This window comes from Astatotilapia calliptera, chromosome 22, assembly GCF_900246225.1.
Source record: "Astatotilapia calliptera chromosome 22, fAstCal1.2, whole genome shotgun sequence".
NCBI classification, from domain to species: domain Eukaryota; kingdom Metazoa; phylum Chordata; class Actinopteri; order Cichliformes; family Cichlidae; genus Astatotilapia; species Astatotilapia calliptera.
This window is the reverse complement of record NC_039322.1, coordinates 1,179,077-1,203,916: the sequence shown is the minus strand read 5'-3', so window position 1 is coordinate 1,203,916 and position 24,840 is coordinate 1,179,077. Positions and strand designations below refer to the sequence as shown.

The 24,840-nt window shown below is 45.6% G+C and overlaps 1 protein-coding gene and 1 long non-coding RNA gene across 6 annotated transcripts; both read left to right on the top strand.

Moving 5' to 3' along the window:
* Positions 1-163: 163 nt before the first annotated feature.
* On the top strand, positions 164-2,448 carry LOC113014497 (uncharacterized). The gene is made up of 3 exons (XR_003270971.1): positions 164-1,588; positions 1,766-1,932; positions 2,389-2,448. It is a non-coding gene; the product is annotated as an uncharacterized LOC113014497 (long non-coding RNA).
* Positions 2,449-6,825: 4,377 nt separating this feature from the next.
* LOC113015394 (uncharacterized) lies at positions 6,826-21,872 on the top strand. 5 transcript variants are annotated; one of them, XM_026157415.1, is made up of 7 exons: positions 6,826-7,210; positions 7,974-8,035; positions 8,243-8,518; positions 9,455-9,706; positions 20,578-20,676; positions 20,899-20,994; positions 21,277-21,867. In XM_026157415.1, exons 2-7 carry the CDS (start codon positions 7,975-7,977, stop codon positions 21,321-21,323), a joined length of 831 nt encoding a protein of 276 aa, XP_026013200.1. In that variant the 5' UTR covers positions 6,826-7,210; position 7,974; the 3' UTR covers positions 21,324-21,867. The 5 variants fall into 5 exon arrangements, with proteins under 5 accessions (XP_026013200.1, XP_026013202.1, XP_026013201.1 ...); XM_026157416.1 differs by lacking the exon at positions 6,826-7,210 and adding an exon at positions 7,220-7,763; XM_026157417.1 differs by lacking the exon at positions 7,974-8,035.
* Positions 21,873-24,840: the final 2,968 nt, after the last annotated feature.

The following is a 24,840-nucleotide window of genomic DNA, read 5'->3' as shown; positions in this document are numbered from 1 at the left end:
TTGAGAAGAACAAGTGAGGAAGGGCTTTAAAGGTGATTCGGTCCAATCAAATGGTCGTATTTTGATTGACATGTGTAGCAAGCCAGTGAACGCTAGGAATGTCAGGGTTTGACAGGCAAGGGGAGCCAATCACGGGTTAGAAGTAGAAAAACAGTTTTGGTGAACTCACGTGGATCCAGGCAGAGAGATATGATTTCTGCGTTATGTCCAGTTTGTGGACGAATTTAAGAAGAAGCCGGTGTGCACACATAAACAAAACAATCCGCGTGGTAGTAAACGATGCTAGCGGGGCTGGCATGGGGCTCTCATTTTTAGTTTTGGGGATGAAGCGTGGGAGTCGTTACATAACAGTGCAGCGTGAGTGGGGACAAAGCGAAAGCGGCAGCTTGCAGCCCCTCACGAGGGTTTTGTTTTTATTAATCACTGGGAGCACACCTGAGGATGGCGCAGGTGCTGCGCGCTGCAGGGGGAAGTTTTAATGAGGAACTCGGAGAGCTGCAGCTGCTTTCCGGTGTACTGCTGTGGCTTTTATGTGGAAGGTGGAGCACAGCGCCTCCTAGTGACGCACTCGGAGCGTTAATAAAAATAAATAAAAGTTTCCAGCTGTAAAATAAAATGGTGTGTGAGCAGACATGTCAGGTGATCACAGGTGTGCTGTGATCTGCTGCAGACAAACAGGAATTTCAAAAACATGTTTTTCTGTTCCTGGATTTTCCTGTAAGGGACTGTTTCAAGGTGAAAATGGGACTAAAACACAGAGACTTTCACAGGACCAAGGTCAGTGTGACAGCACAGACCAAACACATGCACCTGGTTTTGTTGTCGCACTAAACTAACCCAGCGGTCTAACCTGTGCTGTGCACTGAAGGTCTGTGGTGAGTGAGCTCATGTGGTTTTCTGAGAGCAAATGAACGTGTACGCTCTATTTCACAGCTCTGACTATTGAAACCTTTAAACGTGCAAATGACTGACAGTCACATCACTGTAATTTTGTTGATGAATGAAATCTGGTGCAGCAGAAACGATGTAACTATTATTATAATCAAAGAATCCTAAATTTAAGAGTCTGAAAACATGGTGGTAGATGCTTCCATAGTGGAACAAGGTTTCAAAACTCTACTTGGACTAAAATGATTCTACACATGCAGCTTATACGAGTATGTCCTGTTGATCACTGAGATTAAAGTTGGTAAGGTTATGATTCATAATAAGCACCTGGATGCAGAGTCACGTGACTTGGTTTTCTGTTTCACTTTGTTGAGTAGAAATCTTTGCGTTTCTTCAGTTAATTGCTGGAAAACCAGACTCAGTCAAAGAATCAGGACAGTGTCCAACCCCGAGATCTGTGACACCAACAGAAACAATCGTACATACGTGTGTCCACCTTTAGTGTCACACCAACACTGCACACTGTGTTTTCTTGTGGTTTAGATGCTATGTATAAAAAGAGCTCACACCAGAGACCTACATACGTGACCACAGAGTTCCTGTTGTCGGCCTTTGGTGAATCATAATGTCCATCCTGACAGGAAGGTGAACATCATCTGCAGTCTTTTTGTCTTCATTCTTGGCTCTAATGTCACTAAAGGTAAGAACTTTGCACATTTACTGAAACCAAACAGTTTAATCTGCTCCTTGTTTCACTGTTTTCATGACGGTCTGTGTTAAACTGTGAGCTCTTGGTTTGTACTGGCGGACTCTATGTCCTCTCGCTGCATCGGGCAGGTAAATGATCAGAGTCTTGTTACGAATTCTGTGTTTGCAGGTTTCATCCATGAAGCCGTTCAGGAGAATCAGCAGGTCATTCTGAGCTGCCGTTGCTCTGTAAGGGGCAAAGTGACGTGGAGCAGAAAGAGTGCTGGAAGGCGGGTCCCTGTACATTCAGAGAGCTGCCGTCTCAGACTCGGGGACAGCTGACCGTGATCCCATCAGGTAACATCAAGCTCTTTTAATGAGGACGTGTAATTATAAAATGAGAAGGGGGAAAGAGTCCTTGTTGTGGTTTGTATATTCCAGCTGTGCGTTATGCCTCCTTTATCTCTGACAGGATAGACCTATGTATCCTTGGATGTAGCTCCTCCTCATTCATTTTAGGAAATAAGACATCCTTCAGCATGAGGCAAAAAAGGGAAATACACAAGGTGGCAGAGAAGCGCAGCGAGCGAAATAAAACAGGACGTGGAAACAAAGAAACGAACACGTGCAAAGAATGGCTGGGGGCGAGTGGGGGAGGGTGTACTTTACTATTCAGTTGTGATACCAGATGTTTTTGTTGCACATCACACAATTCATGTTGTGACTGCTGTTATCTCCTGGTTCCACGGCCATTCAAAAACACTTTGATACCTCAAACTGCTGTTTCTGCCTCCTGACAAACTGTGGAGCTAGAAGGAAAAAGGCACCTCCACCACCCCAACCGCCCCCCCCCCCACCAGCCCCTCCTCCACCACGTCCATCTCCACCACCTCCACCTCCAGCTCCACCACTCTTACCAACTGAATGGACAGCAACAGTGGTAACAATGGTAACAACAACAGAACTGCCACCACCAGCAGAGGAAAACGCAGGTATGACAAGAATTAAACCACTGACAGCTCCAGCAGACAAGTCCTGGTGTGGTGGATGAGGCTCTGATTCCAGATGTTTCTTTGTCTTCCAGCTGCTGATCACCTGTGTCACATGACTGTCCGCACACTGATTGGACTGCTCTGCTTCATCATCATGAGCAGCATCACTGCTGTTACCTGGAGGAAAGGTGGACGAGCTCAAAGAGCCTCTGTGCTCTCATCATCACTGTTTTCAGACTCACTGAGGTTTAACATGACTCAGCTTTAGTGCAGATGTTTGATGGTTTTCTGCTTTGTGATCATCCAACATCTTATATTCATTTCTGTCTCTTGCAGCTCGACGGGTAGAGAAACAGAGGAGAGACAGAGGAGCAGAAAGCGGCCTGTGATCCTCCATCACACAGAAACAAGAGCCGTACAGACTGAACTGGGATCAGTTCATCGTCATCCAGTCACACAGCAAACAGCCAGTCTGAACATCAGAGGGACGACAGATTCTTCAGCATGTGATCCAGACCTACATGTAAAGTATTTGCTGCTCTGCCCTCTCAACGTCCTGCAGCTCAACAGTTCCTGTCCCGTCACGTCTCATTTCTTTGTCTTTGCTGTTTCTGGAGCTGTGCTGCATTTAGTCAACAGGCGTTAAAAACATGTTAGAAGCTCAGTTAATTTTACATGTGTTACATTCACTGTTTTGCAAATAGAGTGAGTCCATTTTTGATTTGAGTTATTTGTGTAGATGTTGTTTGAGTCAACTTACTTTACTTTTTAAGTTCATTCTGCTGACAGGGGGCACGAAACTAGACAAACAAATTCAATAATCAAATAAATTAATGCTTTCATATTTGTATTGACCACAGCAGCCACAGAAACAATAAGAAAACGAGGCTACAGCCCACAGGCTGTCACAACAGGACACAGTGTCCGCTCTGACCTATGGTATGCAAATAAGGACATGAATTAAAAACAAAAATCTCGGCATTACAACTAAAGATTACATGATTACATAAAGATTACATGCCGAGATTACAACAAAAGAAATTACTAAATCTATCGGTGTATTAAAAATGGTAAGAGTCCAGACCCAGATGGGTTTACAAACAGTTTAAGATCAAACTTGCTCCATATCTGTTTAAACTGTACAACCATGCATACAATGTGGGCACCTTACCACCAACATTGAATGAAGCAGTTATTACTGTACTCCCCAAAAAAGGTAAAGTCTTGGAGGAAGTGGGATCATACAAACCTATCTCTTTATTAAATTTGGATCATAAAGTCCTGGCTACAACACTAGCGAGTAGACTCAGTATGGTGATAGATAAACTGGTACATTCAGATCAAACAGGCTTTATAGCAGATAGGAGTTCCCTTAATAATCTAAGGCGTCTATTTAATATAATTTACTCCTCTAAGGTGCAACAGGATCTACTTATACTCAGCTTAGATGCTGAAAAGGCATTTGATCATGTGGAGTGGCCCTATCTCTTTGCTGTCTTAGAGAAATTTCAATTGGGACAAGATTTGGCCCCTTCGCCGGTTACAGGACCAACTGGGGGAAAAGTGAAGTATTGCCCATCAAATCTGAAAGTAGTGAGTGGCTTACATCTCTACCATTTAAAATAACTTGTGAAAAAATTACATATCTGGGCATCTCAATAACAAGAAAATGTAGTTCACTAGTGAAAGAAAACTGTCTCCCTCTACTGGAGAAGCTAGAAAACAACATCCAGTTTTGGAGGACGCTCCCTATCTCATTTGTAGGAAGAGTGAACTCAGTAAGGTCTTTCTCCCGCAATATCTGTACTTGGTCCGAAATATCCCGATTTTTTTGCCCAAATCTTTCTTCAAAAAGTTGGATGCCATTATTATGTCGTTTATATGGAACTGGAAAACGCATAGAATAAATAATTTCCCCCAGGGATCAATAAAGTATTCTGATTCTGATTCTGATTCTGATTAAAGAAAGAACATCTTTGTAAAGGCCTTGGAGGACTTGCACTGCCTGCATTATTACTGGGCATCAAATTTAAGAATAAGTTCCCTCTTACTTGATGATACAGCGTTACTCCCCCACGGTCTGCAGGACTGCCTTCCTTACTGTGTTGGTGGAATATTACTTCTACTCCCTTGACAAGTGCACACTATAACTATAACCAGAGATCCATACCACCACTATCGATGAGTATGTTACAGCTAACCACTCTTTCCTTCCATCATGTGCAGATGGAGCTTTCAATGTGTGGCAGGAACTGGGAATTCGTAAATTAAAAGGCTTGTATTCAAACGATGCCTTCATGTCATTTCAACAGTTAATAGATAGATTTGGACTACAGCGCAGCCATCTTTTAAGATATCTTCAACTACGGAATAATATCTGCACACGTCGTCCGACACCTTGGATAGAAGCCTTAGTGATAGCCGGGGTCCGAACAGAGAATCTCATTATTCTATGACGCACTACAGGAGATGAGTGCACCTTCAACTCATTCATCCAAAAGGAATTTGGGATTTCCCTATCGGAAGATTTTTGGCTTTTTATTAATTCCCGTCACTGCCTAATTCAGTATAACATTGTACACACGTTACATTACTCAAGGGAAAGACTTCACAAAATGTACCCAGACTGCTCCCCCCTCTGTGAAAAACATATGACACATTATGGAAATGCACTTCAGGGTTTTTGGTGTGACATTTTCACCTGTCTGTCTAATATTCTTAAAACCAAGATTGATCAAAATCCACCAGTAATTATCTTTGGGATCTCCAAAGAAGCACAAAGCTTACAACATGCTCAAAAAAGTCTTGTGGGAGTCATGGAAAGGTCGCTAGAAAAACCGCAACCACCAAGTACCTGCAGAGGGTCAGGCAAGTCCTGAGGAGTCAGCTGAACGATAAGAACAAGACCCGGGCCATCAACACCTGCCCTGATGTGATCAGGTACCCTGCTGGGATAATAAGCTGCCCAAAGAAGGAGATAGAAGCCACTGACATCAAGTCCAGGAAGCTCTTGACCATGCATGGAGGGTTTCACCCCAAGTCCAGCACCCTGAGGCTGGTTGGTTAGTTGTTGGTGGTACTAATGTTCACGATGCAGCAGCTGCATCTATTTTTAGTTTCTCTTCATGCTTTCCTCTCTCAGCTTTTCAGCTCCACCTTTTCAACACTTCTTCCACGAGGGCTGAGTGGGCATGTGTGACTCAGACAGGTGTTGATGATGCCGTGCTTCCTTTTCACATTCAGCTACACCGTCTGGACCGGCAGCCTTGTAATTTGGATTTCATCACTATGACCAAATTAATTATCACAATTATTTTCATCAATATTTGATTCCAATTATTTGTTACAATAATTATTGATTTTAGTGGCAAAATATTACGGTGCTGTCTCATAGACGTAACCCTGCTTTCACAGCCATGCTGTGCTGCTTTCCTGCTGTTAGACAAATTCTATTCAATTTCATTGTAGCAACAAATCACAAGAGCAGGCACCTCAGCATGCTCTGTATGGTAAGATAAAGACTACACTAATACAGAGAAACCATCTGGGGCCGAGAGGAGGAAGACAGGACAAAGACACGCTGTGAAGACTGCCACAGATTAAAAATAACTAATGCAGAGAGGTCTATAAATACATAGTGACTGAACAATAAACTCCCAGTGCATCATGGGAATCTCCCAGCAGCCTACAGCTATATGTTTTGAGAGCAAAGTGCTGATATGGTACTACAAGGTCATTAAGATAAGATGGGCCTGAATATTCAATATCTTGTATGTGAGGAGCAGGTTTCAGTGCACCTGCATGATCGATGTGCCACACAGCTGAGGAGTCCTCTCTTCGTCTTCTGCTGTTGCAGACATTTGAATTCTGTTGTATTCTTTACTTGCGCAGACTAGACGGAGGAAACGTCACACTGCATGTGTCTGATGGCAGTTCACACATCTTCTGTATGCGTCTAAAAAGACACTGTGGTGTGCTGAGGACCTGCAAACACGACCGCACAGTTCCTGTTTTCAGCTTAAAGTAAAAATAACACATGAGTCAGTTTGAGTTAGCAGAGCTGCTCTTTGAGGTATTACATAAGAAACAAAACCATCCACGAACTTTAGTTTAGCTGAGTTGTGGATGGACTCAGTACAGTTTTTTTGACCTTGTATATAAAGCACCTCTTTGTCTGTGGTTACGTGTGGGTTTGCCCACACGTAACCACAGAGTTCCTGCTCTCAGCCCGAAGTATTAGCTCAGATGCTAATCTGAGTACAGAACGATGGTGACAGTGAACATCTCCTGCTGTGTTGTTATAGGCTCTCACTGTCATGGTCTCCGCGCCCGGCCGGCCCCACAGGGCTACATGTGTTGTTTGGTTCTCTCTCTCTCTGCCTGGGCGGAGCTCACTGTGGGCTCCGCCCTTGGCCCACACACCTGTCAACAATCAGCGGTCATCACCTGGAGCACTATTTGAGGCTGGAACACAGATCCTCTCGTCGCTGGGTGGTTGTACTACAGACGTTAGTGTTTCTCCCAGCGCTGGTGAACCTGTGATTCGTGTGTGACTTCCCTCTCTTCTGCGACAGACTTTCCGTACCTGTGACCCCCCAGTCGTGTGAACGTGTGTGAGTTTGGGCAAGAAGACGTGAGCGAGTGTGAGAGAGCTTCCCCTCCACTGTATATATCGTGCACTGGTGCTGTGAATAAACTGTTTTTTGGAGACGCCTACGGCTCTGCGCTTGAGTTCCTACTACCAGACACTCACTGGGCTCACTGCATTTTGTCTTTTGTGTTTAAATGTGTTTGTAAGATTTAATCTATGAAGTAACTGAGGAGAAGCAGGACATTGTTCAGAGGGTAATGTTTAGTTTAATGTCTAAACACGATGTGTAAGATATGTCCTCTGACTGTGCCGACTGCAATCCAACATTAACTATGTAACATGGGGGAGGCTGCGAGCTGTCTCAGCCTCCTGCATCAGCTGGGAGCTCGAGCGAGCGTTTCCAGCCGGCCACAAACTCCACGTCGCTCCCTGAGCTTGAGAAGCGTCCTGAGCACGCTGCGTGTCCTGCACAGCTGCAGCTAGCTCTGTCTCACCAGAGGTTTCCACACCGTCTGGTCCATTTGCGTCTCCGCCCGACCGGTCATCAGCGCCCTGTCCCACTCTGCTCCTGGGTCTCTGCTGCCATCAGCCAGTTTCTGATGCAGGTTTCTTTAAATCCTCTTTGTGTTTCAGAAGTCACACTTCCCCGAACGCCTTTAGCACCAACACTGTATTTGCACACGTTCATGCGCACAAAACAGGAAACACTATTAAAAGACAGTGAGAGGTGTTAAGGCCGTTCCTAAATAACTCCTGATAATCTTCTCATGAAGAAAAGATGAAGTCAGAGTTTAAATCTTTTCTGTCTGTATCAGGATGGCAGCAAACATCTGCTGCTGTCTTTTTGCCTTTTTCCTGAGCTGTAAAGTCACTGCAGGTAAGAACCGTTTACATTCATTCTGAACATGTTGACCTAAATGTTTAAACTTGTTCTTTACACCTTAATGATAAGTTTGCATATTGAAGCCTGTGTCAGTGGTGTGTGGTGCAGCTGATTTAATTTAAAAAACCTCAGTAAAGATTTAATCTTAATCCAGCTGCAGCCAAATGTTCACTTGTATTTTTATGATATTGTGTTTTGCAGGTTTGATGCATGAAGTGGCTGAAGAAGAGCGCTCCGTTGTTCTGAGGTGTCCTCTCTCCGAGGAGCGCAGAGTGACGTGGAGCAGAGAGAGAAATGACAGCAGAGAGGAGATCCTGACAGCCGATGGCGGACGTTTAATAAGACACGATGACATCAACAAGCAGTACACTGCATACGACGACCTGTCGCTCTACATTTACAGAGCTGCTGTCTCGCACTCGGGAACCTACTTCTGTGACAATAAAGCTGCTGTGGCGCTCACAGTGATCCCGTCAGGTGACAGCAAACTTATTCGATTTTTCAGTCTTCAGTTGGGTTTTTCCCAACATGATGTGGATATTTTCTCAGTGCTGAGGTCATAACAGTCTCTGAGTCAGATGTTGCTCACATCTGAGCAGTCAGTGTGGGTCAGAGGTTAGCTTAGCTTCCCCGCTGACATCACCTGCTGGGCCAAAACTGGCTGCACTGGTGCAACTACAGAAACTGATAAATGGTTAAGAAATGACACGATGTCTTCTCCACATACCGAGAATTATTGTTATAGTAGTAGTTTATAATTAGGAAAGCCTGCTTTTCAAAAGAAACCCTTATGACGTTGCATCGTTATGTAAATTTCCGGTACATCTAAATTTGCATAATGAACGTTGGCTCACTGGTGTGGCTCTGCTGGTGAGCAGGTAACATGTGCCGCATGGCCCCAGTGTAGCTGCGTGTCTGCCACAAAAAGCATCTGAAACAGCACAGGCTAGAAACGCTTTGCCTCTCTGACCGTTACATCAGCCCAGGCTTATGACCCTGAACTCAGGTCTGAATATGTGAGGTCATGTGACCATGTTTCTCTGTCTCTCGAGAACATTTCATTTTGTTTAGAGAGGTGCACTGAAGATGGAAGACAGGAGTGGCAGAGAAGTGAGGGTGGTGCAACTCATGTATAAGAGCAGAGAGACGGGTGTGAAGGTGCAGGTGGGATTACATCAGGGATCGGCTTTTAGCTCCTTCCTGTTTGCAGTGATGGAAAGACTGACAGATGAGGTCAGGCCGGAGTCTCTGTGGACTCTGATGTTTGCAGACGACACTGTGATCTGCAGTGAGAGCCTGGAGAGGTGGAGGAGAGCCTGGAGAGGAGAATGAAAGTCAGAAGACAGACCGAATGCATGTGTGTGAACCTTAGACAGGTGCTGACCCCGTAATGTTCATGTTTACTGTGCACAGGAACAATGAGACTCGCTGTTGTGGGGGGGAGGAACGTCACCCTGAGATGCCCTCATGCTGGTCGAAGATCAGGAAGTCCATCGTGGAGCAGAAGTTTTGCTGGAAAACAACAGATAGTCTGCCCTCATGCTTCCACTGTGGGCCAGATGTTGATTATTCCAGATGTTCAGCTTGCTGACTCCGGACTGTACCACTGTGATGGAAAACCAGCTGCTTATCTAAAAGTGATCAAAGAGGAGAAATCTGACAGCGGTGAGAATAAGACAGTGAATATAAAATATCTCATGGTAGTGACCTTGGGGCGGGGTGTGGTTTGTGGCTCAGCTGCCTGGGAGGGGTGGAGCAATGGATTCAGGGTGTGGTGTCAGGGGAGGTTTACTCACACACGTGACCTAATTATCCAATCATGTTGCTGGGACCTGAGATACCTGTGTGTGACACAGAAGGAGGGCAGCTGGAAAATAAAAGACATTTAAAAAGTGCAACTCCAGATGGCCAAGCTGGCAGCCATGCAGCAGCCATGCAGCAGCCATGCAGCAGGAGCAGCCTCCAACCTGCGATGTGACCTGAAAAAATCTGAAATGAGAGGAGGGTCAAGTATGAAGGAACGTGTCACGGTCCTGGGTCGGTGACCCAGTGTTTTGTGTTTTTGAATTATTATATAGCTTTTGAGTTCATGATTTATCCCCGCTCGTCTCCCAGTTTCTCTCAGGAGAGCATCTGATCTGTCAGGGCTCTGTGTGCAGGCGGAGGGAGAGGAGGACCCTGAATACAACTCCAAACCTCAGCTTTATTGCTGGCACGGAAACAAAACATGAAGTGAACACTGAATACTGTCACAGGCATAATCTGATGGTACGACGCGACACAGGAGGGAGACACAGCTGGGAGGGGTTGGACTAACGAGACAGGGGGAGCAAAGCTGCACACACTAACATAAGACAGACTTTCACAATAAAACAGGAAACCACTAAACAAAGACGCAGACACGACACAGAGAGACAGACTACACACTGAACTAAACCTGCGATAAACATGAGAACACAAAAGCTAAGAACCTAAGAAGTCTTTCCGTTGGTCTGAGGCTGACCTGGTCCCCTAAAGAGCAAAATGACTTCCAACCCTGTGATGTGAACTGGGGTCCTCTGCTGGAGGTGATCTCGGATTGAGCTCTTGTGGCGCTTGAAGATGAAGCGACCAAAAGTTTAGCGGTTTCAGTAGCTGTGGGGAGTTTGTCCAAGGCTATAAAGTCAGTGGCTTTGGAGAATCTATCAATTACAGAGAGAATTACGGATTTACCTGCTGAGATGAGCAAACTGGTGACGAAGTCCAGACAAATGTGTGACCAAGTGCAGGAAGGTATGGCTAATGGCTGCAGTAGTCTGGTTTTGCTCCTGGTGCAGGTCTCGCAGGCGGAGACGTACTCCCGCGCACGTTTCCCACCAGAAGTGGCGCTTCGGTAAGGCGATGGTTCAACCTGCTCTGTGGTGACAGGAGAATTTAGATATGTGAGTCCGAACGTGGGAACAAAACGGCGATCTGGAGGTTGGAGGAGGTCAGGGTTAGGGGAGCGCATCTGTAACCGGAAGGTCGCCGGTTCGATCCCCGAGCTCTCTGTCCTGGTCGTTGTGTCCTTGGGCAAGACACTTCACCTACCGCCTACTGGTGTTGTCCAGAGGGGCCGATGGCGCGATATGGCAGCCTGGCTTCTGTCAGTCTGCCCCAGAGCAGCTGTGGCTACAACTGTAGCTGCCTCCACCAGTGTGTGAATGTGTGTGTGAATGAATAGTGGCATTGTAAAGCGCTTTGGGTGCCTTGAAAAGCGCTATATAAATCCAATGCATTATTATTATCATCCCGTAGAGCCTGCCGGATGCTCTCCTCGATTCTCCAAGCCTTCCCAGCTTTGACAAAAGTCCGGCTGGGATAACCACATTTACTCAGGGCCTTCCTAATGTTCTTCTGCCTCCCTGGCTGCTGTGTCAGTGGGGATGGTGTTCGCTCTGTGTTGTAGCGTCCTGATGACGCCCAGTTTGAGCTCCAGTGGATGATGAGAGTCAAACCTTAGATACTGATCCGTATGTGTAGGTTTACGGTACACGTCAGCTTGTAGATGTCCCCCATTACTGATGGAAATCTCACAGTCTAAGAAGGCTAACCTGCCCCTGTTCATATCCTCCCTGGTGAATCTGATGTGTCGGTCCACTGAGTTAATGTGATCCGTGAAATGTGGAACGTCCTGAGATTTGATTGTCACCCAGGTGTCATCCACATACCTGAACCAATGGCTTGGTGATGTTCCAGGATATGAGAGACAAAATGAGTAAAAAATTTTCATTTTTAAAGAATTTATTTGCAAATTATGGTGGAAAATAAGTATTTGGTCGCCTACAAACAAGCAAGATTTCTGGCTCTCACAGACCTGTAACTTCTTCTGTAAGAGGCTCCTCTGTCCTCCTCTTGTTACCTGTATTAATAGCACCTGTTTTTGCTCGTTATCAGGATAAAAGACACCTGTCCACAACCTCAAACAGTCACACTCCAAACTCCACTATGTCCAAGACCAAAGAGCTGTCAAAGGACACCAGAAACAAAATTGTAGATCTGCAGCGGGCTGGGAAGACTGAATCTGCAATAGGCAAGCAGCTTGGTGTGAAGAAATCAACTGTGGGAGCAAGACCAGTGATAATCTCCATCGACCTGGGGCTCCATGGAAGCTCTCACCCAGTAGGGGTCGATCACATGAACGGTGAGCAAAGATCCCAGAACCACACGGGGGGCGCGAGCGAATGACCTGCAGAGAGCTGGGACCAAAGTAACAAAGGCTAACGAAGCCGCCAGGGACTCAAATCCTGCAGTGCCAGACGTGTCGCTCTGATTAAGCTGGTGCACGCCCAGGCCCGTCTGAAGTTTGCTAGAAAGCATTTGGATCCAGAAGAGGACTGAGAGAATTTCATATGTTCAGATGAAGCCAAAATAGATCTTTTTGCTAAAAAGTCTAATTGTTGTGTTTGGAGGAGAAAGAATGCTGAGTTGCATCCAAAGAACAGCATACCTGCTGTGAAGCATGGTGGGAACATCAGGCTGTGGGGCAACAGTGCAGAGGTGGGACCAAGTCATTGTTTTGCAAGTCTCATGTAAGTCTCAAGTCTTTATCCTCAAGTCAGAGTCGAGTCTCAAGTCACTGTAAAAGTCCGAGTAAAGTCACAAGTCTGAAACTTTGAATTTCAAGTCTTAAAAAAAAAAAAGAAAAGCATGTTGCAGTTATGCTAAATGTAAATATTAGACCGTGTGATTTTTAAATCTGTTTTTCTCAACACATGACAAAATAGTGAACTTAGAAAATATACACAAATTGTGAAATTGCACCTCTTTAAAATGCAGCTCAATTAAACCTAGCTCCAAGAATAATTTTCACCAACAGTTCTGAGATAAGCTGCATGTTATTCTTGGATGCGGTTGTAGGACCGGCTTTAAAATGACAAAAATATCATACACATTAAAAAAAACTGTATCACCAACGGAGCCTGGACAACATTTGCCAGTTAGATGAAGTCATGAAGCACCGCCTACCGTTCTTTATGCAACTCCAACTGCTGGAAGTTGCTCCATCTCTGTCTGTGATTCTCTGCTTGCATGTTTTGCATATTGCGTTTCGGTTTTTTGTTGACTACTTCATAGTTTATGTACCTGGAAAAAATAACATTTTTGAGCGTTTTTTTTCTTCTTAAAAAAGAAATCTGGTTAATTTGATTGGCTGTGCTACAGCTCACACACACATACGTACGGAGTGTGGTTGGAATAAACGAATGAATGAATTGAATTAATGATGCACACTTTCTATATAATGTGTGTGTTAAATTTTAGATTTGGGGTGAAATATCAAGTCTTTTCAAGTAAACCGGTTCAAGTCCCAGGTCATTGGTGTAAAAGTCCAAGTCAAGTCACAAGTCTTAGAACATTTTTTCAAGTCAAGTCTAAAGTCATAAAATTAATGACTCGAGTCCAAGTCATGTGACTCGAGTCCACACCTCTGCAACAGTGTGTGAAAACCTCGCTAAGACTTACAGGAAACATTTGACCTCTGTCATTGCCAACAAAGGGTATATAACAAAGTACTGAGATCAACTTTTGTTACTCACCAAATACTTATTTTCCACCACGATTTACAAATCAGTTCTTTAAAAATGAGACGATGTGATCTTTGTCCTCATTTTGTCTCATAGTTGACGCATACCTGTGATGGAAGAACTCTCTCATCTTTTGAAGTGGGAGAACTTGCACAATTGGTGGCTGACTAAATGCTTTTTTGCCCCACTGTAGCTGTGGCGTAGTGTGTTTGTTCACAGAAAAGTAATTTTCACTTTCCAGTACAGACACAGTTTTGTTGTTGTCGGTAGTCAACAACAAATCCTGAGGAAATATTAACAGGAAACATTAATATTCATTTCCTATAAAAAGACTCTGAGATATGCAGAAGATGTGCGTGTAAACCACACAGTTCCTGTAAACCACACAGTTCCTGTTCTCAGCAGAAACAGAAGCCTGGGTCAGCTGTTGCAGTTATTTCAGTGCATCAGGATGTGGGTGAACATTTGCTGTCTTTGTGCTTTTATTCTGGGCTCTGATGTCTCTGCAGGTACAGGCTTCTAACACTCCACCTTTCATGTGTAAACAGATAATTTGGTATTGTTAGATATTTTCATAGATTATGTTTCACAGATTTAATCTATAGAGAAGCTGAGGAGCAGCAGCCCATCACTCTGCCCTGTCCTCGCCCTCAGGGCAACGTGACCTGGAGCAGAGAGACAGAAGGGAGGAAAGTTATCATACTTACAGTTTTTAATGACGGTGTAATGAGACACGATGATCCAGGAGAACATTACCATGCATTCGTGGATAAGTCACTGCACATTCGTGGAGCTGCTGTCTCAGACTCTGGAACATACCTGTGCAATAACGAAACGGCCGCAGAGCTGAGGGTGATCCCGCCAGGTAACGTCAAACTTTCACTTCCCTTTTTCTGTTTTTGAATCTTAAACCCACACGTAATATTAGAATCGTTTTCTGTTGACATGTCCCAGAGAGGATGTGAATAACTGTCCTCTTCATGACGTGATGCACTTTAGAAAGCGCTGTTACAAAGGTAGATTTTCACTTCATTGCTCTCTACTGTAAGTCGTGTAGAGTTACATGTTGAGACTGAATCACCTCACATCTGTACAGTAAGCCAGTCAGCATAGACCCCAATGAGGACTGGACACAGAACAAACCGAGTTCGACTGTTCACGTAAACCAGCGTTTTGAGTATTTTGTATTTTCTAATGTTAGATTCAATTAACACAAAGTTCTGGTGTTATTATTTGGTTATGGTTAAGTCGAGTATTATTCTAGTTTATGTTTAATCAATGTCCAGGTGTTCATGAGTCTTTTCCTGTTTGTGAAGTCTGATCAAACAGTGACCCCACATGCTGCTGACACTCTTGTTCACAGTCTGGATCGATTACTGCAGCTCTCTTCTTTTGGTCTTAGTCAAAAATCTATCCATGAGCTTCAACGTATCCAGAACTCTGCTGCCCGTATTATCACCAGGACCCCTTCTATGCACCACATCACCCCTGCTCTTTTAACAGGAAGAAACCTCCGGCAGAACCAGGCTCAGGGAGGGGCGGGGCCATCTGCTGTGATTGGTTGGGGTGAGAGAAGGAAGACAGGATAAAGACATGCTGTGGAAGAGAGACAGAGGTTAATAACAGATATGATTCAATGCAGAGAGGTCTGTTAACACATAGTGAGTGAGAAAGGTGACTGGAAAGGAAAAACTCAATGCATCATGGGAATCCCCCGGCAGCCTACGTCTATTGCAGCATAACTAAGGGAGGATTCAGGGTCACCTGGTCCAGCCCTAACTATATGCTTTAGCAAAAAGGAAAGTTTGAAGCCTAATCTTGAAAGTAGAGATAGTGTCTGTCTCCTGAATCCAAACTGGAAGCTGGTTCCACAGAAGAGGGGCCTGAAAACTGAAGGCTCTGCCTCCCATTCTACTTTTAAATACTCTAGGAACAACAAGTAGGCCTGCAGAGCGAGAGCGAAGTGCTCTAATAGGGTGATATGGTACTACAAGGTCATTAAGATCAGATGGGGCCTGATTATTTAAGACCTTGTATGTGAGGAGCAGGATTTTGAATTCTGGATTTAACAGGAAGCCAAAACAGGAGAAATCTGCTCTCTCTTTCTAGTCCCTGTCAGGACTCTTGCTGCAGCATTTTGGATTAGCTGAAGGCTTTTCAGTGAGTTTTTTGGACTTCCTGATAATAATGAATTACAGTCGTCCAGCCTGGAAGTAATAAATGCATGAACTAGTTTTTCAGCGTCACTCTGAGACAGGATATTTCTAACTTTAGAGATGTTGCACAAATGGAAGAAAGCAGTCTTACATATTTGTTTAATATGTGCGTTGAAGGACATGTCCTGGTCAAAAATGACTCCAAGGTTCCTCACAGCGTTACTGGAGGCCAAGGTAATGCCATCCAGAGTAAGAATCTGCTTAGATACCACTGTGGCGGAGGTGTGGTCCCGGGCTCGGCTGCAGGGGAGGAGTGGTGCAGTGAGATCAACGGGGCGGTGCTGGAGAGGAAACAGCTGGTGGCGTTCCCTTTTTTAGTGAGACGGAGTGGGAAGGAGGCTGGGAACAGCTGAGACCGGAGCTGTCCAGACTGTGGACTGTCACAACAAACAAAAACTCAAAATAAACATGTCATCTGGCTATAAAGAACTGTGTGTGTGTGTGAAGTGCATTTCACAAGTTGTGCCGAAACCTTGTCTGGTGGGAATGTCAGACCCACATGCTGCCCAGCCTTTGCAGTTCCTGGCGCAAATGCCAGCAGAGATGGCGAAGATGAGCCAAGACCAGGCGGCGCTCCAGCGTGATCAAAGCTGAAGGAGCAGGCGGACCGGCAGACCCAGGTTCTGGAGCGGCTGATTGGAGCTAAACCACTTCCAAGGTGGCCCACTAAACCTGCGGCCACCTTGGAAGTGGCCGCAGGTTTAGTGGGCTCCACGTTTGCTTCCTCTGCTGTCGGGGGAGGCTCAGACGGCGGCAGACTCAGGGCCGCCGTCTGAGCTCCTCGAGGAGCAACTTCGAGGACATGAGCCGGGCGGTGTTGGACAGGATGGATCTTGCCCCTGAGGATATTCGCCGGGGAGGATCGGCCGTTTGCTTGGGCCCGGAAACTACACGACGCGGCGGTGTGGTGGCTGCAGCCGGGATCGTCAGAGGGGGAGACGCTGCTGGTGGAGAAGTCGGTGCTGGAGCAGTTCATGGAGGGGCAATGATTTTCCAGGCGGCTCATTATAACCCCATGGCAGGGCATATAGGATATGAAAAAACTCTGGAGTGAATAACGGCCTGATTTTATTGGCCGGACATCTGGATGTGAGCCGTTGGTGCGCATCCTGCCAGCTTGTTAATCAGCCGTTCATACCAAAAGTGCCTTTGCACCCGCTCCCACTCATGGAGGTCCCGTTTGAGCGCATTGGCACAGACCTCATCGGGGTGTTTCACCAGAGTGCACGCGGCTATCGCTTTCTGTTAGTCCTGGTGGATTATGCAGCGCGATACCCGGAAGCAGTGGCGCTGCGCAACATCTCTGCAAAGAGTGTGGCGCAGGCACTGTTTCAGGTCCCGAGTCGGAATCCCGAAAGAGATCAGGGCACATCGTTCATGTCTCGCACACTGCGGGAACTGTACGAATTACTGGGCATTAACCAGCGTCCACCACCCTCATATGGACGGGCTGGTGTAGCGGTTGAACAAGACTTTAAAGTCCATGATTCGTAAGTTCATTAACGAGGATGAACGGAATTGGGATCGCTGGCTAGACCCTCTGTTATTTGCAGTGCTGGAGGTGCCCCAGGCCTCCACGGGATTTTCTCCCTTTGAACTGCTGTTCGGCAGGAAGCCGCGTGGGGTGCTCGACCTGATTAAAGAAAGCTGGGAGGACGGTCCGGGCCTCGCCAAGAATGAGATTCAGTACGTGTTGGACCTGAGAGCGAAATGCCACACTTTGGGGAGGTTGTCACGGGAGAATTTGCTCCAGGCTCAGCAGCGTCAGCAACGCCTGTATGACAGAGGGGCTAGACTCAGGCAGTTTTCACCAGGAGACAGTGCTTGTATTACTCCCTTCTTCCAGCTCAAAGTTGCTTGCAAAGTGGCAAGGACACTTTGTGGTCACACGGCGAATTGGGGACATTGACTATGAGGTCAGACAGGGGAAGAGCGCCGCAGATTTATCACCTCAATCTCCTTAAAGCGTGAAGAGAGCCTGAAAATGCTTCTCTGGTAAGCCTGGTTAAGGAGAGAGAGGAGTTGGGGCCGGAGGGGCCAAATTCTATCATCCCCGCCTCCCTCCCTTGTGATGACCATCTCACACAGGCCCAGAAAGCGGATGTTGACGCCTTACAGCAGCATTTTGCAGACGTGTTCTCCCCCCTGCCCGGCCGAAGGTCTCTCATTGAGCATCATTTTGAAACACAGCCTGGCGTGACGGTGCGTTCACGGCCCTACAGGCTTCCTGAGCATAACCGGCAAATTGTTCAGAGGGAATTGGCTGAAATGCTGAAAATGGGAGTGATAGAAGAGTCGCACAGCGCCTGCTGTAGCCCCATAGTTCTTGTGGTGAAGAAGGATGGGTCTATACGGTTCTGTGTCGACTATCGCAAGGTGAATGAAGGGTCATGCTTTGATGCTTATCCCATGCCCCGGGTCGACGAGCTCCTGGACCGGTTGGGCACAGCCCGTTTTTTCACGACACTGGATTTAACCAAGGGTTACTGGCAGATTCCCTTGTCTGCCAATCCAAGGAAAAAACACCCTTCTCCAACCACAGCTACAGTATCTGGGGCACCACTTGGGGGCAGGCAGGTGCGTCCACAGGTGGAGAAGACGGCAGCTATCGCATCCTGTCCACGAAAGTAGGTTCGGCCAGACGGCTCCCTGGCCTCAGTCGGGCGGTGGGGGTGTATGTCCCTGGCTCAGCTGCAGGGGAGGAGTGGTGCAGTGAGCTCAACGGGGCGGTGCTGGAGAGGCAGGTGAGAACACAGCTGGTGGTTTTTGGTCTGATGACGGTTTCTTCCCTTTTTTTGTGAGACGGGAGAGGAGCGGGAAGGAGGCTGGGAAGAGCTGAGACTGGACTGTCACACCAAACAAAAACTAGAAATAAACGTGGCATCTCGCTATAAAGAAGTGTGTGTGTGTGTGTGTGTGTGTGTGTGTGTGTGTGTGTGTGTGTGTAGTGCATTTCACAACCATATTTCTAAGCTTTTCAGGGCCGAGTACAATAACCTCAGTTTGATCTGAATTAAGAAGCAGAAAGTTAGCGGCCATCCAGGTCTTTATGTCTTTAAGACATTCCTGCAGTTTAACTCATTGGTGTGTGTTATCTGGCTTCATGGACAGATAGAGCTGGGTGTCATCTGCATAGCAGTGTAAATGTATGCTATGTCTTCTAATGATGCTGCCTAAGGGAAGCATGTATAATGTAAACAGAATTGGTCCTAGCACTGAACCCTGTGGAACTCCATAATTAACCTCAGTGTGTGAAGAGGACTCTCCATTTACATGAACAAACTGGAGTCTATTAGATAGATATGATACAAACCATTGTTGTAATGTCAAGTGTGGTTGTCATGTCTACGTCTCTCTATGTTTTCCTGTTTTATTTTGAAAGTCTTGTTTCCATGTTCAATGTGTTCAGTTTCGCTTCCCTGGTGGCGTCAGGTTCATTTGGGTCAGCTGTGTTTCTCCAGGTGTTTCCAGGGAATGACATCTCTAATTTAAAAACATGACTCCCATGAGGTGCAGATACATTTATGATGATGATGCGCTTTCTGCCTGAATATTTTCTGGTAGCGATGCGAAAAAGGGGAACAGGCAGTTTAGGAAAGGGTCCACTCATTAAACCCTCCTAACTTCTTTGGCGAGCAGGCTTTCAATGGCGTCTGGGTCTTTGAGAGCTGACTGGAGGTTTTTACAGGTACAAGAGACCTGATGGCTGGGTAACAATCCCTGGGTGGAAACCTTAAAAACATTTTACTAAAAAGTTCACCAAGTCTGGGTAAGGGTGATTTTTTTTTTAAGGCTTCTTTTAAAGCGCGAATATGTATAGGTGTCAAAACAGATAAAACTGGTCATTGTTTGGGGGGGTTGTGGGGGCATGCTGGGCAGGAATGGCCGCTGCCGCAAAAAGAGCAGGAGTGAAGATAGCAGCACTAAGACATGAGGCAACTGGAATCAGTTTCTGGAGTTGGAATTATTGCAAATGGTGCGGCCTCCTAGGTTCACGATGGGTCGCCCTTTCAGTCTGTACCTTGTGGCAAAGGCATGCTAGGAATGGATGCTGTGGGTTTGGAAATTTCTGGTTTAGAGGCTGGACCCAAGCAGGTAAGAGTGGATGTGTGGCTTATGGGCTGTCAGTTGCTTTGGGCTGGAATGCTACAAACGGAAGCAGGATGTGACGGAGCACTGCATATCTTGCAGGAGAGTGAAGATCGGACAGCGACAGTAGAGTTCCTGCCCCAGAATGTGTCCTGATCAAACTGTTGTAGGCAAGCAGCTGCTTGAAAAGTGAACTGGATGTGGTACTAGTAAAAGCTGGTGCTGCCGAAGTGTAGGGCGAGATCGAGTATTATGGTCAATTAGGTATCGAGAACTTGTCTTTGGGAAGGGAAAGTAGTGCAGAAGATGTCTCTGTATAGTGAAAATGCAAAAGAAAACTCGAGTGGAGTGAGCTGTTTTGCCTGAGATGGGGCCGGACTGCGCATGATGGGTGGAGTGGGCTGGTTGAGTGGTGGAAGAATGAGCTGTGCTAGATCTATATATTTACTGACAATGCTTTGTTGGCGAACGTGAGCGGATACTGGGAAAGGTTTTGGAGCCAGTGGGTTGAGAGGACGAATTGCAGAGGCCAGCAAAAACTGACCAATATTAGTTGGAAACGAAGAGTCCTGGGCTGATTACCAACACTCATGGGGTTCTGTTATGTTTTAAAAAAATCTTTTTTATGTAAAGTTACTATTCTAAAGTACATTTTCTGTCTTTTATATCTTTCAAATGTTAAACACAGACAGGAAAACAACGCGAACACCACCACCAAAAACAACGACCACTTCACTGACAACAAGAACTGCAGCAACAGCGGCAGCAGCACCTGAGGAAATCTTAGGTATGAAAGCAGTTATTCAAAGAACGACTTTTGCATTATTGTGACCAGTATTTAGACAAAATATTAATTTCTGAGTGTTACCCAGTGTGTTTGTTTCAGGACAAACGTACCAGAATAATCAAGTGTTCAGTTGTGTTCCCATACAGCTGAATAACTGTGTGATCAGTGACTGTAGCTGGTGGTGGATGAGGCTCTGATTCCAGATGTTTCTTTGTCCTCCAGCTGCTGATCACCTGTGGCACATGACTGTCCGCACACTGATTGGACTGCTCTACTTAATCATCATGATCAGCATCACTGCTGTTACCCGGAGGAAAGGTGGATGAGCTCAAAGAGCCTCTGTGCTCTCATCATCACTGTTTTCAGACTCATTGAAGTTTAACATGATTCAGCTTTAGTGCAGATGTTTGTGCAGCTGCACATTTGCAGGTTTACAAATAGAAGTCCAACTGCATAAAAGTCTCTGAGAAAATGATCCTTTTAGTCTTAAGAGTTTCAACATGATGTTCAGTTTGTAAATTATAGAGTGAAACAGACTTTAAGCAGTTGTATGATTTATAACCATCCATCATATCCATGTTTATTTTGTGTGTTTTGCAGCTCGACAGATACAGAAGCGAGACACAGCAGCAGATTCTGATCTCTGATGCTCCATCACACAGAAGCAGGACACCTGTGTTAACTATATGCATCGTAGCTGCTCATGGAGACTAAAGACAGTGTGGCACAATAGCAAGCTACTGCTGCTGGGCTCCAGTTTGGTATAAGTGCCTTGCAGATTCAGTATGTACCGTTGTGTCCACAATTTTAAATCATTTGGAAAAAAATTGTTTTTTGTTTTTTTTTTCTTACAGATTTTATTTTGCTGTTTAGCTTCAGTGCGCTGTTGGCTCTGTTGTCATGGCAATAACACCAAATTATACCATGTAAAACTCTGAATAAAAATAACAAACACACCTGCTTAAAAGTAAATGTTGCTGTTGTTGCATCCCCAAGTTGGTCTACGAGTGAGGACAGTAACATCAAACTGGCTGGAAAAACAGGAGAAAACGGTGAAAACCAAAATAGAATGGGCACTCAAGGTTTCTGGCTAAATTAACAAGACCATCAATGAAGGCTAACAAACACCAACAAGCTAACAAAGACGATCAGATCCTAACTAACATACTAACAGCAGTTTCACAAACACAGAGGCCCTGAATGCAGCATCAGTCCAGTTATAAAGGCCCTGGAGAGCATTTATTGGCTACAGGCCTCAGACGTCAGCCAATCCAGTCTTTAAGTCTGTCATCATTAGCTGTGTCTGGGCCCAAACTCCGCTGCAGGTCCAAAAGTCAAACGATCACTGCAGCATCACTGAGAGTTAAAAACTGTCTAAATCCTTTCATATTTAATCAAATGATCAGTGTGGCTGATTGGCAGGTGCAACAATTATGTTTAACATCCAGGCATCCAGGAAAACAGGATTTATTAAGTTTAACGGAGAAGTTAGCAGGAAGTTAGGTCGCTAGTTTCCATTGAAATATAATATACCATGTTCTGATTGAGGCATTTCAGAAAAAATTAAGTCGTACAGCGCTGCTATCACTTCAGACATGAGTGAAGACAGAACACAAAACAGCAGTGATGTTTGTAGGGTTACTAAAGTTGGGCTAGTTGGTTTATAATGACGTGCTATGTGATCGCTAGTGACACAGCTATGTTAGCATAGCAGACACAGTAAAGCTGGACGATGAACGCTAACCTTTTTCCACTCTATAAAAGTTAATGTGAGGGTTCCCGATGGTTAGGGACAAATGCAATCGCAGGATGCTGTAAAGCCCTATGGGAGGGTTCCCCAAGAGAGACAACCCCCTGATGATCCTCTACCTAATCACATGAGCCGTGGTGTGAAAACGGGTGTGGGTCCCAATCAGCCAGGGTTTCGGGTGAGCTCATTAGGAAACCTGGCCCCACCCTATCATGTGATTTCCTGAGGTCAGATGGCCCAGGATGTGAGTGGGCGTTAAGGCGTCTGGGGAGGATCTCAGAACTGGATTATAGATGGCAGAGAGTTGGTGTCGTAAACCCCGCCTCTGTTCAAAGATGGTCGCTCACAGTGGACATAGATGCTTCTTTCACTCTTTCAAACCATCTGTCCTCTCTGTCCAAACTGTGAACATTGGCATCCTCGAAAGAGTGACCTTTGACCTTAAGGCTACGTTCACACTGCAGGTCTTAATGCTCAATTCCGATTCCGAATTTCTGTCAGAATCTGCTGATTATACAGTACAAATAAAATGTTCACGTTTCTCCAACGTTGTCTTCCCAACAGTTTCACTGACATCTACGCTGGATGGACAGGAAGCGTTCATGATGTCTTCTCAGGCGCTGATAATTGTCGTCTGTCTTGTGTCAGTGACATAAAAGACGGATTTAATGCAACATGACCATCAAACAGCAGTCGCTTTCTAAAACATCAGATATGTATCGGATTCAGTACCACATACGAAAGTGACCCAGATTGGATTTGAAAATATCAGATTTGTGCCGTTCACACTGTCATAGCAAGATCGGATATGGGGTCAGAAAAGTCGATTGGATGTGCTTTCGCCTGCAGTGTGAACGTAGCCATAGATGCAGATGGACTGCTGAGTCTTGTCCTGTGGAGGTGGCTCTTCTGTGTTGTGCCATGCGCTTGTGAAGTGGCTGTTTGGTCTCTCCAATGTAGAGGTCTGAGCATTCCTCGCTGCACTGTACAGCATACACCACGTTGTTAAGTTTGTGTTTTGGCGTTTTGTCTTTCGGGTGAACCAGTTTCTGTCTGAGCGTGTTGCTGGGTCTGAAATACACCGGGATGTCATGCTTGGAGAAAACTCTCCTGAGTTTCTCTGATACACCGGCTACATAGGGGATGACAATGTTGTTGCGTCTGTCCTTCTTATCCTCCCTCGCTGGTGTCTGTTCTTCTTTTCTGTGCCTCTTTGCTGACTTTAAGAACGCCCATTTAGGATAGCCGCACGTTTTGAGTGCTTCCTTTACATGTGTGTGTTCCTTCTTTTTCCCTTCAGGCTTAGAGGGAACATGTTCTGCCCGGTGGTGTAGGGTCCTGATTACTCCAAGTTTGTGTTCCAAAGGGTGATGGGAGTCAAAGAGGAGGTACTGGTCCGTGTGTGTGGGCTTCCGGTAAACTTCAATGTTGAGGTTGCCGTTCTCTTCAATGTGCACGGTGCAGTCCAGGAAAGGCAAACAGTTATCCTTTGTGCGTTCCCTGTTGAACTTTACGTTTTTATCCACAGCCTTAATGTGCGCAGTGAAGGATTACATTTCTTGGTTTCTCTTCAGAACTGAAGAAGCTTATGGGATGAGAGGTGAAACGTCTTCAAGCAACTTAAAGAAGTCCAGACGCTTTTCTTTCCAAGCTCCTTAGACCACTTAAAGTACATTTTCTCTGAGCAGACATTAATGTAGCAGACCAGTAGCTGGTTTTTGCTCCTCTTCTTGGTTCAAAGTAAAACCGGAGCGCCCTCTAGTGGGATAAGTGTTTGCAGCCACATGGCTGACTAACACCAGACTTGAGTAGCATAGAAGGATTTTATCTTACCAGAAAGTTGATTCTGTTCATCTGCATGTACATCACTCATCCAGGTGACTTCTTCAATCTCAGCTGACTGCAGGTTTCCTTAGCAACAGTACATTTGCATAATGACCATAACTAGTTCTTCTGCTTCCCTGCTGCTGTATCATCCTGATGACACCCAGTTTGTGCTCCAGTGGATGATGAGAGTCAAACCTTAAATATTATGGTTAAACCTTAAATAGGTTTCCAGTACACATCAGCTTTTAGATGTCCCCCTTTACTGATGGAAGTATCACAGTCTAAGAAGGCCAACCTGCCACTTTTCATATCCTCCCTGGTGAATTTGATGTGTTGGTGAATTGTAGTACACCCTAAGATTTGATTTTCACACAGATGTGATCCTACCCTGGTGTTCCAGAATAGGATCACAAAGCCCTCTTTCCCACTTCTTCCATGTACACAGGGCTCTAGAGTGCGACCAATTTGGTTGCAAATGCGACCAAATTTTTCAGTGGTGGGACTAAAAAAAAATATTTGGTTGCATCGACCAACTGTTCGGGTAACAAAAAAAAAAATCTGCAACCTTCCCTGTGGTCAACAACAGA